This window comes from Schistocerca cancellata, chromosome 3 (genome assembly GCF_023864275.1).
Source record: "Schistocerca cancellata isolate TAMUIC-IGC-003103 chromosome 3, iqSchCanc2.1, whole genome shotgun sequence".
Taxonomy (NCBI): Eukaryota; Metazoa; Arthropoda; class Insecta; order Orthoptera; family Acrididae; genus Schistocerca; species Schistocerca cancellata.
The window spans coordinates 658,713,448-658,728,533 of NC_064628.1; the positions used below are offsets into that span (position 1 = coordinate 658,713,448).

The following is a 15,086-nucleotide window of genomic DNA, read 5'->3' on the forward strand; positions in this document are numbered from 1 at the left end:
AAAAGCAATATCCGTAATAATAATTATTATTACAGTCGGACTTCTTTAAAAACATAGACGGGACGTTCGAGTTGCAAATGTTGAAATATGAAAACGATAGCGCGTTCATTGTGTGCGATCATTGCATCACCAGACTGATTACATCCAACTGATCTAAAAGATTAAAAAGATATATAGAATATTTCATCTTGCAGAAACCATAAGATAATACACTCAACTAGCAAAATGATGTTGTAAGTGACTTAAAAATATTATTATTTCGCAACAAAATTCCTTGTACAATAGTTGATACAACCCTCTAGCAGCGACTTTAGGAGAAGGAAGACTGACTATCAGTTCTCTTATTTCTTAACAACCGAAGATTGAAAATTTCGTAGATAATTATGAGATAGAAATAAAATTCATACTTTGAGATATAATCTTATCGTTAGTATCGTTCAAATACAATGATCTGTTACACTAGTCCCTTGAATTGTGGAGACAATGTTTGATAATGAAGGGCCTACACGGACGTGCCATACGACGCCACTTTGCTCACTTCACTCATAGATCGGAACAGTCAACATACAATATTAGTAATCACGTGAATACTTCTAAAGGAACATGAAGTAGTTTATGTTAAACTAATCGTCTCGTTATGAACTGACAACGGCTTCTTGAAACAGTTCAGTAAAGAGAACATTGGAGAAATTTTAAGGGCTCTGATTACAAGTCTTTACCCAGTAAATAAGGGAAGCTGAAAGGTGGAAGGAATGTACATAATGGCTATACAAAGGAAACAAACTTGAGGACAATATTAAGTGAAGGTGAGAAATAGGAGATGCAGATGAGGTGGGACGTAAGATACTGCGAGATGGGCACCGAAATACTAAGTCCAAAAAAGGCACTCGGTTACCATGGTACATGAGACAAGCTATTACCCACAGACTTCAAGAATGATGTAATAATCTCAGTTCCAATAACTGCACGTGCTTTTGGGAGTAAGTATTATCGAACAATCAGTTTAAATCATGGTCGTAAAATAGGAGTACTTGCACGAATTATTTGCAGAAGATTGGAAAACTTGGTAAAAGCTGACCTCGGGGAAATTTAGTTTTGGGCTCCAGAGAAATATAGGAACATGTGAGGCAATACTAACCATACAGTTTATCTTACAAGATTGTAAATGAACATTTATAGAATTTGTAGATATAGAGAAACTTTTTGAAATGTTTACTGAAAATCAGTCTTTGAAATTCAAAGGTAGCAGTGAAGAAAACTTTGATATTTGCACTGACTAATGACGAAAACATTGTGAAAGATCACTTTCCTGCCCTCTGTGGGATACTACAAACATTTAGGCCCGAGATGTTTAGTGAGAGATTCGCCCTGTACTGTGTCATTGCGTGAACGGAGATATTTGCGCATGCATTTGTTGCAACTCACGCTGTGATATTTGTAGGCTGCATCCGACAAAACATGAAATACTATAGCTTATTTTTCCTTCAGCTGATGTTTTGCTAGAACGCAGTCACCGAGTTCGTCATTAAACAAGAATGGAATCCTTACGAACTTCATAAACGCTCAAGTTCGGCAGTACCTTTTTCTAACAGATAACTTGTTGCTGTCCTGCATAAAGCTTCATTTAGATTTGTGCCTTTTCTTATTGATTAATTCCATTTCTGTCGAGATGAAATCTTAAACCCGCAAGTAGAGGCTCGTGGACCGAGATGTGCACTCCTTCCTTGCAACAAGCAAACAACCTACTATATCATGTTGCGTCGTGCTTAGTTTTGCCATGGAAAGAACGCAGGATCTTCGGCCTAGCCACGAAGCAAGTGTCAGATGAAAATGACGCAAAGTGAGTTACATGAGTCCTGGCAGCGATAAGGGAATCAAGTGATAACTTGAGCGTCTCAGCTCATGATGAAACACATAGCACAATGTAGAAACACACCTCTCGCGCTTCCCCACCGCCCCTCTCCTAATTTGCGACTGCAGTCTACAAAACGTATATAACGAGTCGACACATAAGAGGTGCAGTCAGGGGCAGGGCAGGAGGCGAATAGGTACTGAGCTGGCAAGTGGTTTACTTGAGGAACGCAATGTCGACAGATGTAACGAAGCGGCCAAAGGACAGCAAAAGTGAGTCATTGTTTACATTATGGTTAGATCGTACATTTTTGTATCATTATTTCTTCGTTTTGACTATTGAAACACTGCGTTTTAGATTAATACTCGGTCTCAGGATTTCTGATTTCTTATCACTCCAAACCTTCTTCATGGGAATATTGCAATATTTCTTGCATTTTTCTCGTCATGTAAAGACAGTTTTCTTTCTAATTTCTGCTACACTACCCGTGTTCCAAAAGCTAAGCGATTTCTTATAATGTACTTATTCAATCCTTTATTCATCCATAAATCATTTACACAATGATCTCTAGCGAGTCATCTTAATGAAAAAGGGAACAATTTCTAGAAATAACAATATATGCTTACAATAATATTATCTAATATTATCTTACGAAAAGAATACTTTCGCGCTCTTCGTTTTCATCATCTCACTCTTCACTGCCCCCACACTACACCAATTGCAAACACACACCTACCCACCCATCCACCCACCCACCCACCCACACCCACACACACACACACACACACACACACACACACACACACAACTTTAGATTGGTTTTACGGTTTCGACGATACTTTTACACCCGCCATTCTACCGAATTCTTCATGTTGAACCACATGAAAAAGCTAAAGAAAATGGAGAGAAGTTAGAATTTTCTATCAATGATCCTAGCCAAGAGATAATATCAGTAATCAAACTGTCACAGTTTACTGTAGAATGGCAGTTGTTTATTATTAAATGATGGTTATTCTTACCATTTCCTATTCTCGTTGTCTAAATAATCCTTGACTTAACGATGGAGGGCGGTCTGTCGACCAGACTGGATGTGGTTTTTAAACGATTTTCCACATCCCACTAGGTGAATATGAGGCTGGTACCCACGTCTTGCCTCAGATACACGCTATACAAACACTTAGAACTCTTTCTCACACTTGCACACGGAATTTACTCTAGACACAGATGGGGTAACTGATTCAGTCTTGGGGGAAGGGGTTAACAGGAGACTAATGACCTTAAATATTTAGTGTCCTTGAACTCATAATCAGCAGTCAGAAAACCCAAATGTTTCGAAACAGTTTTACAAGGTGCTCTGTTGCTACTTTTAGCCATTATTCTAATACCTCTATTCTCTTACTAGAAGACTATGTCCATGTTTTGCTTGCCAAAATATGGTTCCATAGCAAGAGACAAATTGCATGTAGGAATACTGCATACTCATAATTACGCTTTCTGTAATATTCGTTGCTTGTAAACCTTCCTTAATATCTTTTAGCCAGTTAATCTGATATTTGAACTGATGATACAGGCTTCTGGTGAATCATTTGATACTCGTTCTATAAGTACGTCCACACTATGAGACCGAATGAAACCCCGCTCTAGTTACTTTGTTAAGTTCACACGACTAGTTTTGGAGTTTATATTACGCCATTATCATCTGTACCTGAACCTGAGAAATATTAATACAAAATATGATGCGCGTATAGATATTTTTGTTTTTTATGATGGGAAATGAGAGACCGTGCTTCTGTATGATCGGTGCAAGTGCAGAAATAATATACAACTTACCATTCTACTGCTCAAACATACACTGCGCGTAAGGACCACGAAGATAAGATACGAGAAGTTCGGACCCCTACGGAAGCATATAAAAATTCTTTTTTTCCTCACTCTCTGCGGGTAGGACAGGAAAGGAAATGACACATTGTGGTACAGAGTACCCTCCGCCACCCACCATACGGTGGCTTGCGGTGTATCTTTGTAGATGTAGATGTAGAACTTACGTTATGTTGCAAAAGAAGCAACGCTAAATGGTAAAAACGGTAGAAGTCAAGTGGATTTAAAAAAGTTTCGCGCCCAGTAACGTCATGAGAAAATTTGTAAAGACTGTACAATCCAACACCTTAAAACTGTTAACTATGTTTACCTTAAAATGATTTTCTGATATGTTTCAAAATTATAATGCACTTTTTCACATAAAATACTAAAATAAACGATAAAACAAAAAGAGTTTCTCTCCCAATGACCTCATGAGAAAATGGGCGTGTCATAATTATAAAAATGTACTAACCAAAAAACTGGTAACATGTTTTACCTTAAAAGTGCTATATTCAGACGTGTTTAAGAATTTCAATTGCATGTTTCTAAAAATAAAAGCGGAAAATGATTATTTCAAATTAATGAAAGTGTAGAATATTTGCAATGGATGAAGTGTCCGAGTGTGAAGATATGACCCATAAAGTAAAATTAGAACACCGGGAACAGTTGAGGGCTCTCGCAAAGATTCACAAGTACGACACACCCATTTCTCTCACGACGTCATTGGGCGCGACTATACGAGAGTTGGAACTTTAATAGTGGCAACTGTTTATTTACAGCTCGTACAAAACAGATACGTGTTTCAAAGTATTACTGGCCTTCAAAGTAGTCACCAGCTTTGTGTATAACCCGTTGCCAGCTTTGTGGAAGTCTTAGGATACTCTTAGCAGTACCAGTTGGGTTGACAGTTCGAGCGGTGCAATCTATTGCCCGACGAATTTGTAGCGGTTCTGAAGCGAATGACGTGAAGTGTTTCCTTCAATTTAGAAATCGAGTTGAACTCACGAGGGCTTAAGTCAGGGGAGTGCAGTAGGTGGTATAGCACTTAGCAGCCCCCTCGGTCAAACAAATCAGTAACAGCTTGCACTGAACGTGCTTGAGCATTGTCCTGCAAAATGGTGGTCAAGTCCTGCAGAAAGTGTCATTACTTCTGTCTCTATGCTGTTCATTATTGGAACACAACCTACGACCAGCTTAGATGTTCAAAATGTTCAAATGTGTGTGAAATCTTATGGGACTTAACTGCTAAGGTCATCAGTCCCTAAGCTTACACACTACTGCACCTAAATTATCCTAAGGACAAACACACACACCCATGCCCGAGGGAGGACTCGAACCTCCGCCGGGACCAGCCGCACACTCCGTGACTGCAGCGCCTCAGACCGCTCGGCTAATCCCGCGCGGTGACCAGCTTAGAGACAGAAGTGATGACACTTTCTGCAGGACCTGATCACCATTTTGCAGGACAATGCTCAAGCTGTTACTGATTTGTTTGACCGATGGGGCTGCTAAGTGCTATACTACCTACTACACTCCTCTGACTTAAGTCGTCCTAAGTTCAACTCGGTTTCTAAACTGAAGGAAACACTTCACGGCATTCGCTTCAGAACTGCTACAAATTCGTCGGGCAGTAGACCGCGCCGCTCGAACTGTCAACACAACTGGCACTGCTAAGAGTATCCTACGACTTCCACACAATGCTGGTGACTACTTTGAAGGTCAATAAAACTTTGAAACACGTATCTATTTTGTACGAGCTGTAAGTAAATACACTCCTGGAAATTGAAATAAGAACACCGTGAATTCATTGTCCCAGGATGGGGAAACTTTATTGACACATTCCTGGGGTCAGATACATCACATGATCACACTGACAGAACCACAGGCACATAGACACAGGCAACAGAGCATGCACAATGTCGGCACTAGTACAGTGTATATCCACCTTTCGCAGCAATGCAGGCTGCTATTCTCCCATGGAGACGATCGTAGAGATGCTGGATGTAGTCCTGTGGAACGGCTTGCCATGCCATTTCCACCTGGCGCCTCAGTTGGACCTGCGTTCGTGCTGGACGTGCAGACCGCGTGAGACGACGCTTCATCCAGTCCCAAACATGCTCAATGGGGGACAGATCCGGAGATCTTGCTGGCCAGGGTAGTTGACTTACACCTTCTAGAGCACGTTGGGTGGCACGGGATACATGCGGACGTGCATTGTCCTGTTGGAACAGCAAGTTCCCTTGCCGGTCTAGGAATGGTAGAACGATGGGTTCGATGACGGTTTGGATGTACCGTGCACTATTCAGTGTCCCCTCGACGATCACCAGTGGTGTACGGCCAGTGTAGGAAATCGCTCCCCACACCATGATGCCGGGTGTTGGCCCTGTGTGCCTCGGTCGTATGCAGTCCTGATTGTGGCGCTCACCTGCACGGCGCCAAACACGCATACGACCATCATTGGCACCAAGGCAGAAGCGACTCTCATCGCTGAAGACGACACGTCTCCATTCGTCCCTCCATTCACGCCTGTCGCGACACCACTGGAGGCGGGCTGCACGATGTTGGGGCGTGAGCGGAAGACGGCCTAACGGTGTGCGGGACCGTAGCCCAGCTTCATGGAGACGGTTGCGAATGGTCCTCGCCGATACCCCAGGAGCAACAGTGTCCCTAATTTGCTGGGAAGTGGCGGTGGGGTCCCCTACGGCACTGCGTAGGATCCTACGGTCTTGGCGTGCATCCGTGCGTCGCTGCGGTCCGGTCCCAGGTCGACGGGCACTTGCACCTTCCACCGACCACTGGCGACAACATCGATGTACTGTGGAGACCTCACGCCCCACGTGTTGAGCAATTCGGCAGTACGTCCACCCGGCCTCCCGCATGCCCACTATACGCCCTCGCTCAAAGTCCGTCAGCTGCATATACGGTTCACGTCCACGCTGTCGCGGCATGCTACCAGTGTTAAAGACTGCGATGGAGCTCCGTATGCCACGGCAAACTGGCTGACACTGACGGCGGCGGTGCACAAATGCTGCGCAGCTAGCGCCATTCGACGGCCAACACCGCGGTTCCTGGTGTGTCCGCTGTGTCGTGCGTGTGATCATTGCTTGTACAGCCCTCTCGCAGTGTCTGGAGCAAGTATGGTGGGTCTGGCACACCGGTGTCAATGTGTTCTTTTTTCCATTTCCAGGAGTGTAGTTGTCACTATTAAAGTTCCAACCCTCGAATTTTGTGGTTTTTATCATTTGCAATTGCTTCTTTACAGCATAATGTACCTTGTATATTATTTCTGCAATTGTACTGTAAATAAATCAGAACTGTCTCTCATCTTCTATTGCAAAAAACAAAGATATTTACATGCCCATCATATTATGTATTAACATGTCGCAGTTCCCGGTACAACTGATAATGGCCTAATACAGAGGCCGAAACCGGTCGTGTGAACTTAATGAAGTTCCAGAAAAAAGCAACTAGAATGGCGTTTCATTAGTATTAACAACAGTTGCAGTATCAACAGTGTCAACTAGACGTGAAGTAATAGTACTATGACACTTATCTATGCGATGTAGTGTCATCAGCCCTCCTCTTCATTCAAATTCTATTGGTGTGTGTGGAGTCATATATTTTACTAATAGTTTTACGATCTTTCTTTTCAATTTCTTCAAATTTAGCGTAATGCTAATGCAGTACTCGTCTTTATTGTTTTTGTGGATAAAGAACTCCCAGCAAAGTCACAATTTTGATATGATGGATGCTACTTCTGTGATATATTATTTGTTTTGAAACTATTTATTAGTTTTAATCATTCTTTCTAACCTGGTTCACTGTCCATTTGTTAGCGGTATGGTGTCACCAAAGCATTTGTCCCAGGACGTCTGTAAAATAGTTCCCTATTCCACGTTTACTTTAAGTTTTCTGCAGTATGGACATTATATACTGTCAGTTCCCATTGGATATCTACAGGTTTGCCTTAGTGGCTAATATCGGTTATTTTTCTACGTCAGGCAGTGAATTTGACAACGAACATCTGGATGAACGTACCTTTAATGTCTTTTTACCTATTATTCATCTTTGCTGTACTCCTATATATGTTTCTAAAGAGTGAGAGATTTCAACTCAGCCGGCCGCTGTGAGCGAGCGGTTCTAGGCGCTTCAGTCCGGAACCACGCTGCTGCTACGGTCGCAGGTTCGAATCCTGCCTCGTGCATGGATGAGTGTGGTGTCCTTAGGTTAGTTAGGTATAAGTAGTTCTAAGTCTGGGGGACTGATAACCTCAGATGTTAACTCCCATAGTTCTTAGAGACATTTGGACCATTTCAACATAGAGTTTCAGTTTTGGTAGTGTATTTGTAAGATTGGCCGATTATTTCTGTAGTATTCAGTGGCCTTTATAGAAACATGCTATCTTTACCACAGCTGAGAACTTACCGAACGCTTTCTGTTAGTATCGTACAGGTCTCGTTCGTGCTGGGTCTCTAATGTCTCCTTTTCTCAACAGAAACGTGTTCAAAAGTATCCGAGCGACCAGAATTTCGCGTAAATAGGTGCCACGAAGGAAAAAAAACTCCAAAATATATGGTACGTTGACAATTCGTATGATCGTGTTTTGACATTTCTTCAGTCTTGCTTCCATTGTCAATAGCAACGTCAGAACTGCCTCTCTGGTTCCTTTTTCTTTTCTTTCTTTTTTTGTGAGTCATCAGTCTTGTGACCGGTTTGATGCGGCCCGCCACGAATTCCTCTCCTGTGCTAACCTCTTCATCTCAGAATGGCACTTGCAGCCTACGTCCTAAATTATCTGCTGGATGTATTCTAATCTCTGTCTTTCTCTAAAGTTTATGCCTTCTGCAGCTCCCTCTAGTACCATGGCAGTCATTCTCTGGTGTCTTAACAAATGTTCTATCATCCTATCCCTTCTCCTTGTCAGTGTTTTCCAAGTATTCATTTCCTCTCTGATTCTGCGCAGAACCTCTTTATTCCTTATCTTATCAGTCCAGCTAATTTTCAACATTCGTCTGTAGCACCACATCTCAAATTTTTCGATTTTCTTCTGTTCCGGTTTTTCCACAATCCATGTTTCACCATCATACGATGCTGTGCTCCGGACGTACATTCTCAGAAAATTTTTCCTCATATAAAGGCCAATCTTTGGTACTAGTATACTTCTCTTGGCGAGGAATAACCTTTTGGCAGTGCTAGTCTGCTTTTGATGTCCCCCTTGCTCCGTCCGTCGTCGGTTGTTTTGTTGCCTAGGTAGTAGAATTTCTTAACTTCATCTACTTTGTGACCATTAATCCGGATGTTAAGTTTCTCGTTGTTCTCATTTCTGATACTTCTCATTACTTTCGTCTTTCTTCGATCTACTCTCACTACATATTCTGTACTCATTAGATTGTTAATTCCGTTCACCACATCCTGTAATTATTCTTCACTTTCACTCAAGATCGAGATGTCACCATTGATATCCTTTCATATAGAATTTTAATTCCACTCCTGAACATTTCTTTTATTTCCATCACTGCTTCTTCGATATGCAGATTGAACAATAGGGGCGAAAGACTTCATCCCTGTCTTACACCCTGTTCAATCCGAACTTTCGTTCTTGGTCGTCCACTCATATTATTCCCTCTTGGCTCTTGTACATACTTTATATTACTCGTCTCCTATTTTACTCAGAATGTCGAACATCTTGCACCATTTTAGAATGTCGAATGTTTTTTCCATGACGACAGATCCTATGAACATGTCTTGATTTTTTTGAGCGCTGCTTCCATTATCAACCGCAGCGTCAGAATTGACTCTCTGGTGTCCTAACCTTGTCTAAAGCCAAACTGATCGTCATCTAAAACATCCTGAATGTTCTTTTCCATTCTTCTGCACATTGTTCTTTAAGCAACTTGGATCCATAACCTGTTAAGCTGATTGTGCGATAATTTTCGCGCTTGTCAGCTCCTGCAGTCTTCGGAATTTTGCGGATGATATGTTTCCTAAAGTCAGATGGTATGTCGCCAGACTCATACATTCTACACACCAACGATAACAGCCGTTTTTATGTCACTTCGCCCAATGCTTTTAGGGATTCTGGTGGAATATTATCTATCCCTTCTGCCTTATTCGATCTTAAAAGTCCTCCAAAGCTCTCTTGAATTCTGATTCTAATACTGAATCCCGTATCTCTTCTAAATCGACTCCGGTTTCTTCTTCTATCAAATCAGGCAAATCTTCCCCGTCATAGAGGGCTTCAATGTACTCTCTCTACCTATCCGCTCTCTCCTCTACATTTAACAGAGGAATTAGTGCTCCACTTTTAATGTTACCACTCGTGCTTTTAATTTCACCGAAGGTTGTTTTGAATTTCTTTCCGACAGTCATTTCTTTTTCGATTTCTTCACGTTTTTCATGCGGCCATTTCGTCTAAGCTTCCTTGCGGTTCCTGTTTACTTCACACCCCAGCGGCTTGCATTTCTGTATTCTTGACTTTCCCTGAGCATTGTCCTTCTTTAATTGATCAGCTGAAGTTTTTCTTCTGTTACCCTTGGTTTCTCCGCAGCTACCATCTTTGTACCTATCCTTTTGTTTCCAACTTCTATGATTGTCCTTTTTAGAGATGTCTATTCCTCTTCAACTGTACTACCTACGGATCTGTTCCTTATTGCTGTTTCTCTAACCTTAGAGAACTTCAAGCGTATCTTGTCCTTATTTAGTACTTCCGTATCCCACTTCTCTGCGTAGTGATTCTTTCTGACTAATCCTACTCTTCATAACTACTGAATCGTGTTACAATCTAGTATCTGATTTCGGAATCTCTATCTGACCATGATGTAATCTAACTGAAATCTTCCCGTATCACCCGGTCTTTTCCTAGTATACCTCCTCATCTTGTGATTCTTGAACAGAGTATTTGCTATTTTTAGCTGAAATTTATTACAGAACTCAATTATTCTTCGTCCTGTCTCATTCTTTATCCCAAGCCCGTATTTTCCTGTAACCTTTTCTTCTACTTCTTCCCCTACAATTGCATTCCAGTCCCCCATGATTTCCATCTACCTTTACGTACTGAATTACCCTTTCAGTATCCTGAAATACTTTCTTCATATTCACACTGCGACGTCGGCATGCATACCTGAATTATCGTTGTCAGTGTTGATTTCCTGTCGATTCTGATAAGAACAACCATATCTCTAAACTGCTCATAGTAACACGCTCTCTGCTCTACCTTCGTATTCATAACGAATCCTAATCCCGTTATACCATTTTCAGCTGTTGTTGATATTACCCTACACTCATCTGACGAGAAATCCTTGTCTTCTTTCCATTTCACTGGTACCTTTACCTTTCATATGGTATATAAATATGTATATGTATGTGTATATAATCACGTCGTAAATTTTTTCACACGAATCACGTAAGTACAAATGACGGAACTGTCACTGCACTGTCCTTTTATAACTTGCGTACTCGGCACTATCGCCATCTGTATATGTTCATATCGCTATCCCGCGGCTTTTGTCACCTCAGCGAATATTATTATTATCAGCAGCATTGTTGCATGAGACATGAAGTATATTGTGCTAATTGTGGTATAGTTTTCGCACTTATCTGACTTTACTGTCTTCGGAACTGCGTAGGTTATATTTTTTTCAGGAAGTCTAATTGTACGTATCCAATTTCATAGATTCTACAAACCAATTTCAATAGTTGTTGGGTTGCCACTTTTCTTATTGGTTTCATAAATTTCGAAGGAATGTTAAGTGCCACTTCTGCCTTATTTGTTTGTAAGTCTTCTTTCCTTCAATTTCCAAACGAGAGAAATTTGTTAACATCGAATATAAATTTTAGGAGTGTAGCCGTGTACGGAAGTGAGACATTGAAGACAGACAGTTCTGACAAAAAGAGAGCAGAAGCATTTGAAAAGTGGTGCTAAAGGAAAATGCTGTATATAAGAAGGGTAGGTCGTGTTATTAAAGACAATGTACTGAATGTAATGCAGAAAAAATTATTTTGTGGCACAACTTGAAGAATAGGAAATGTGCGGAGATGGGCGGGAGAGGTACAAAAGTATGGAGGGAAAATTGGTCACGAATACAGTAAAGAGGTTCAAAAGGATACAAGTTGCAATAGCTATGCAGAGACAAAGAGGCTTTCGTAAGCTAAACTAGTGCGGAGAGATGAATCTGTCTTCGGACTGAAGACAACAACAGCAACAACAACAACCTGCAATCTTCAGAAAGATGACCTCTCAGACGATTTATCGAAACAGCAGTACATCGGTATTCCAGAAAACAAAGCTTTCTCTAGTGAAGTGCTACTTAGAGAAATTGTCCTAGCGGCGTAAGCTCCAGCTGCCCAGCCAACAAACTGCCGCTGTGTTAATGCAAGGTCGAAATAATTACCGGTGCGCTGTAACTGCTAGCCGTTCGCAGCTCCGCCACGCAGACAAACACGCCTTTGGTGAACTGCAGATGAAGCTGTTTACCATCCGTTCACATGTAAACTCTGCTGAGTTTCGGCGACGTTGCGATAGCGAATTTAAGCAACATGAGACGTATGAGAACACTGAAGGTAATTTTCTGCCTAATTAGTAATTGTAGCAGTTTTGAAAATGATGGCCCTACCATTATGGGAATGTGATTTATTATTTTTAATTAATTCTCCAAAGATTACGTCTAATTTAAGTCTTTTCGTTATCCAGATGTAAAGCTATAAATCTGAAGCTCGGATGCTAAATTTGAAAATATGTAGGAATCTTAATGTAAAATGAGAAGGTAAACTTTGTGAAGATATAGAACATCTGAATGCACTGGACTAGTAAGTTTCTGGGGTTCTAAGTCCCAAATCTTGGCACAAGCAAGCCTTACGAACTGGGTCACTTCGTTCGTTCCATGTATTTCTAATCGTATATTCCAACGGGACAGTAATTTACAATACATTGTGAAGCATCTTCCAGGCTTCGTAAAGTGTATCATTTTCCGCTGATTCACTTACCTGCCACTTCTTTTGTATAGCCTATAGCAAAGAGAAAGAACCAGATATACCCATTTACAAAGTTAGTGGTAAACGTTTTGAGCATGTTTCGCCAAATAAGTACACAGCATGATTCCGTGATGAAGTCACAAACCTTCAGGGATGGTGGTTAAGGGTAAGTGTACCAAGAAGTCCAGTAAACATGAGCTCTAAAATGCATACCGTAAGAAATGTGAGCACCTGACCACTAGAAGAGCTGTGTTTCACAGCAACGAAGATGAACAAACGCTCGTAGATCTTAAGATATGCATTTTGGAGCCCATGATTACTGGACATTTTTTCTTATTTTTATCCACACTACCATTTAGTATTGCGTAATCGGAACGGGTACTTAGATGTCTTGGAAGTATTCTGGGAAAGTAAATTGCTCTTTAAAGGAAATCGAATAGAAGACATCTGCGTAATGTTCCAATACTTGAAAGTCATTCTCAAACAGTCATGAAAATTGACACTGAAGCAGAGACGCTCCACGAAGATTGTAAAATCTCAGTGTAACCCATACGAATGTAAGAAAATGTGGCACTGAATGGGAATCTTTGGAAGAAAACGATCTAGTTCTCGCGGAAACCTGTTGGATAAATTTAGAGAACAAGTGTTCGAAGAAGACTGTGCTCCCATTATGCTGCCACCATCGCATATCTAGTGCAGGAATCACGAGACAAGATAAGACATTTAGGGTGCATAGGGAGGAGTATAGAAAATTGTTCTTCCCTTGTTCAAAATGTAAATGGTGTAGGACAAAAAGCAACAATACTGATATTAAAACAGGAACCTTCGAGCAGCGTTTGTGTCCAGATCACGTTCCTCTCTTATGACGCGTGTGCCGCCCGACGAGAGAGATGTTTGCGCTGTGTTCAGTACGTATTCACCTTTAACTGAACGGGAGATTCATATGTTCTGACAAGGAGTTGAAGTAAAATAATGTAACGGTGCTGTTTGGCGACACACGGTAGCGACAGGCGACTGGGTGGCTTCTTGAGTATCTCAGCATCTGTTGAAATACACGTCTCCTCTTTACCCTTCGCTACTCTTCGTGTTTTCTTTTCGAAGCGCCGAAGAGTATAAAAAGAGATACGCTAGCGCCGAGCCGTACAGACGGTGGCAGCAGCGCTTATTGCGAAAGTTGCGTTCAGCAGACGAGCGATTTATTTCAGGAACAGAATGACAACAGCTGTGACGACGGCGGCGCAGGACAGAGCGGGTGAGCCATTGGTTCGGGTGTGTTTACATCACATCTCTCTTTTTTCCTCTCTCGTTTCTACATTTAAACAGCTCGTTTAAATTTGTTACCGGGCCTAACTGTTGTTACTTTCTTAACGTGGCACAATTTTTTCATTACCGTGGTGTGTTATTTCTTTTCTTCTGACCATTTTATTCCCAATTGTCACTTGACGATTTTTCAGTGACATGACATTTACTTAGTATTATTTCAAGAGCACATGACATAGTTTGTTGTCTTTGCTGATTATTTGTTTGTAAATCAGCAGTAATCGGTTGGTATTGCCTTCTTGTAATTGATAATGCTAAGTGCTATTATAGTTTCATGATTCTCAGTACTGGTGTCCACAGACAGTATACAATATTGTGACATCACTTACTTTCATTAGAATTTAATTATTAATCCGAAGTCGTAACATCTAACACAGCCAGCTGATTTATGCAGACTGTCGCCAGTTTCAGTTGATTTGCAAGGACAGATAACTTTAAGTTGCTACTTGATTGATTTATCGTTCTGTCGCTTCTGTCGTGTGTTTACTGAAACTGAACCAGCAGCATCGTGCACATCTCACTGTATAATTAACAATGAGGCGTTTTAACGTTATTCTTAGTTTTCATGGAATAAACGCCGCTCTTCGTTTGAGTGAGTCATTATTCTCTAATTTCAGTAACATAATATATGTGCCAGATAGTGGTGCTTGAATTTCTAGGATCTTGAACAGTTTTCCATGCGACTTTGGTAAAGCAATTCAGTAGTGTTTCCAATAGATCTTATTTTGACGAGGAATATTCTTCATGAAAGCGAGATTTTTTTGGATATTACGTCGTAGGTAGCATTAGATCGAAAATAAGCAAAGTAAACAAACCTTCTTGCTAGAGGGTCTGCCACTATCGTATTCGAAAGAGAACTTTGATCGCTGCGCTGAGGCGAGAGGTGTGGGAGAGGTGTGGCTGCGAAAACCCTATGTCCGTCGTGAAGGATTAGCAGGCTATATCCTTGAGCTTCGTGCCTATGAAAAGAGAACTGACACGTAATGAAGGTGATCGCTGATTCTTCTTGGGGTCATGGGAGTCACACTCGAATCCTGTAATGGACCAGGAGTATCCCTTCACTCATTTCGAAATAACAAAAAAA

General features: G+C 41.2%; 1 protein-coding gene across 1 annotated transcript in view; it reads left to right on the forward strand.

Annotated features, from left to right (window-relative positions):
• Positions 1-13,838: 13,838 nt before the first annotated feature.
• Positions 13,839-15,086, forward strand: part of LOC126175624 (sialin-like) — an 84,467-nt gene continuing 83,219 nt past the window's right edge. Inside the window, exon 1 of the mRNA XM_049922508.1 lies at positions 13,839-13,934. Within this exon, the coding sequence (XP_049778465.1) occupies positions 13,895-13,934 (40 nt within the window). The 5' untranslated portion in view covers positions 13,839-13,894. The remainder of the gene's footprint in view (positions 13,935-15,086) is intronic.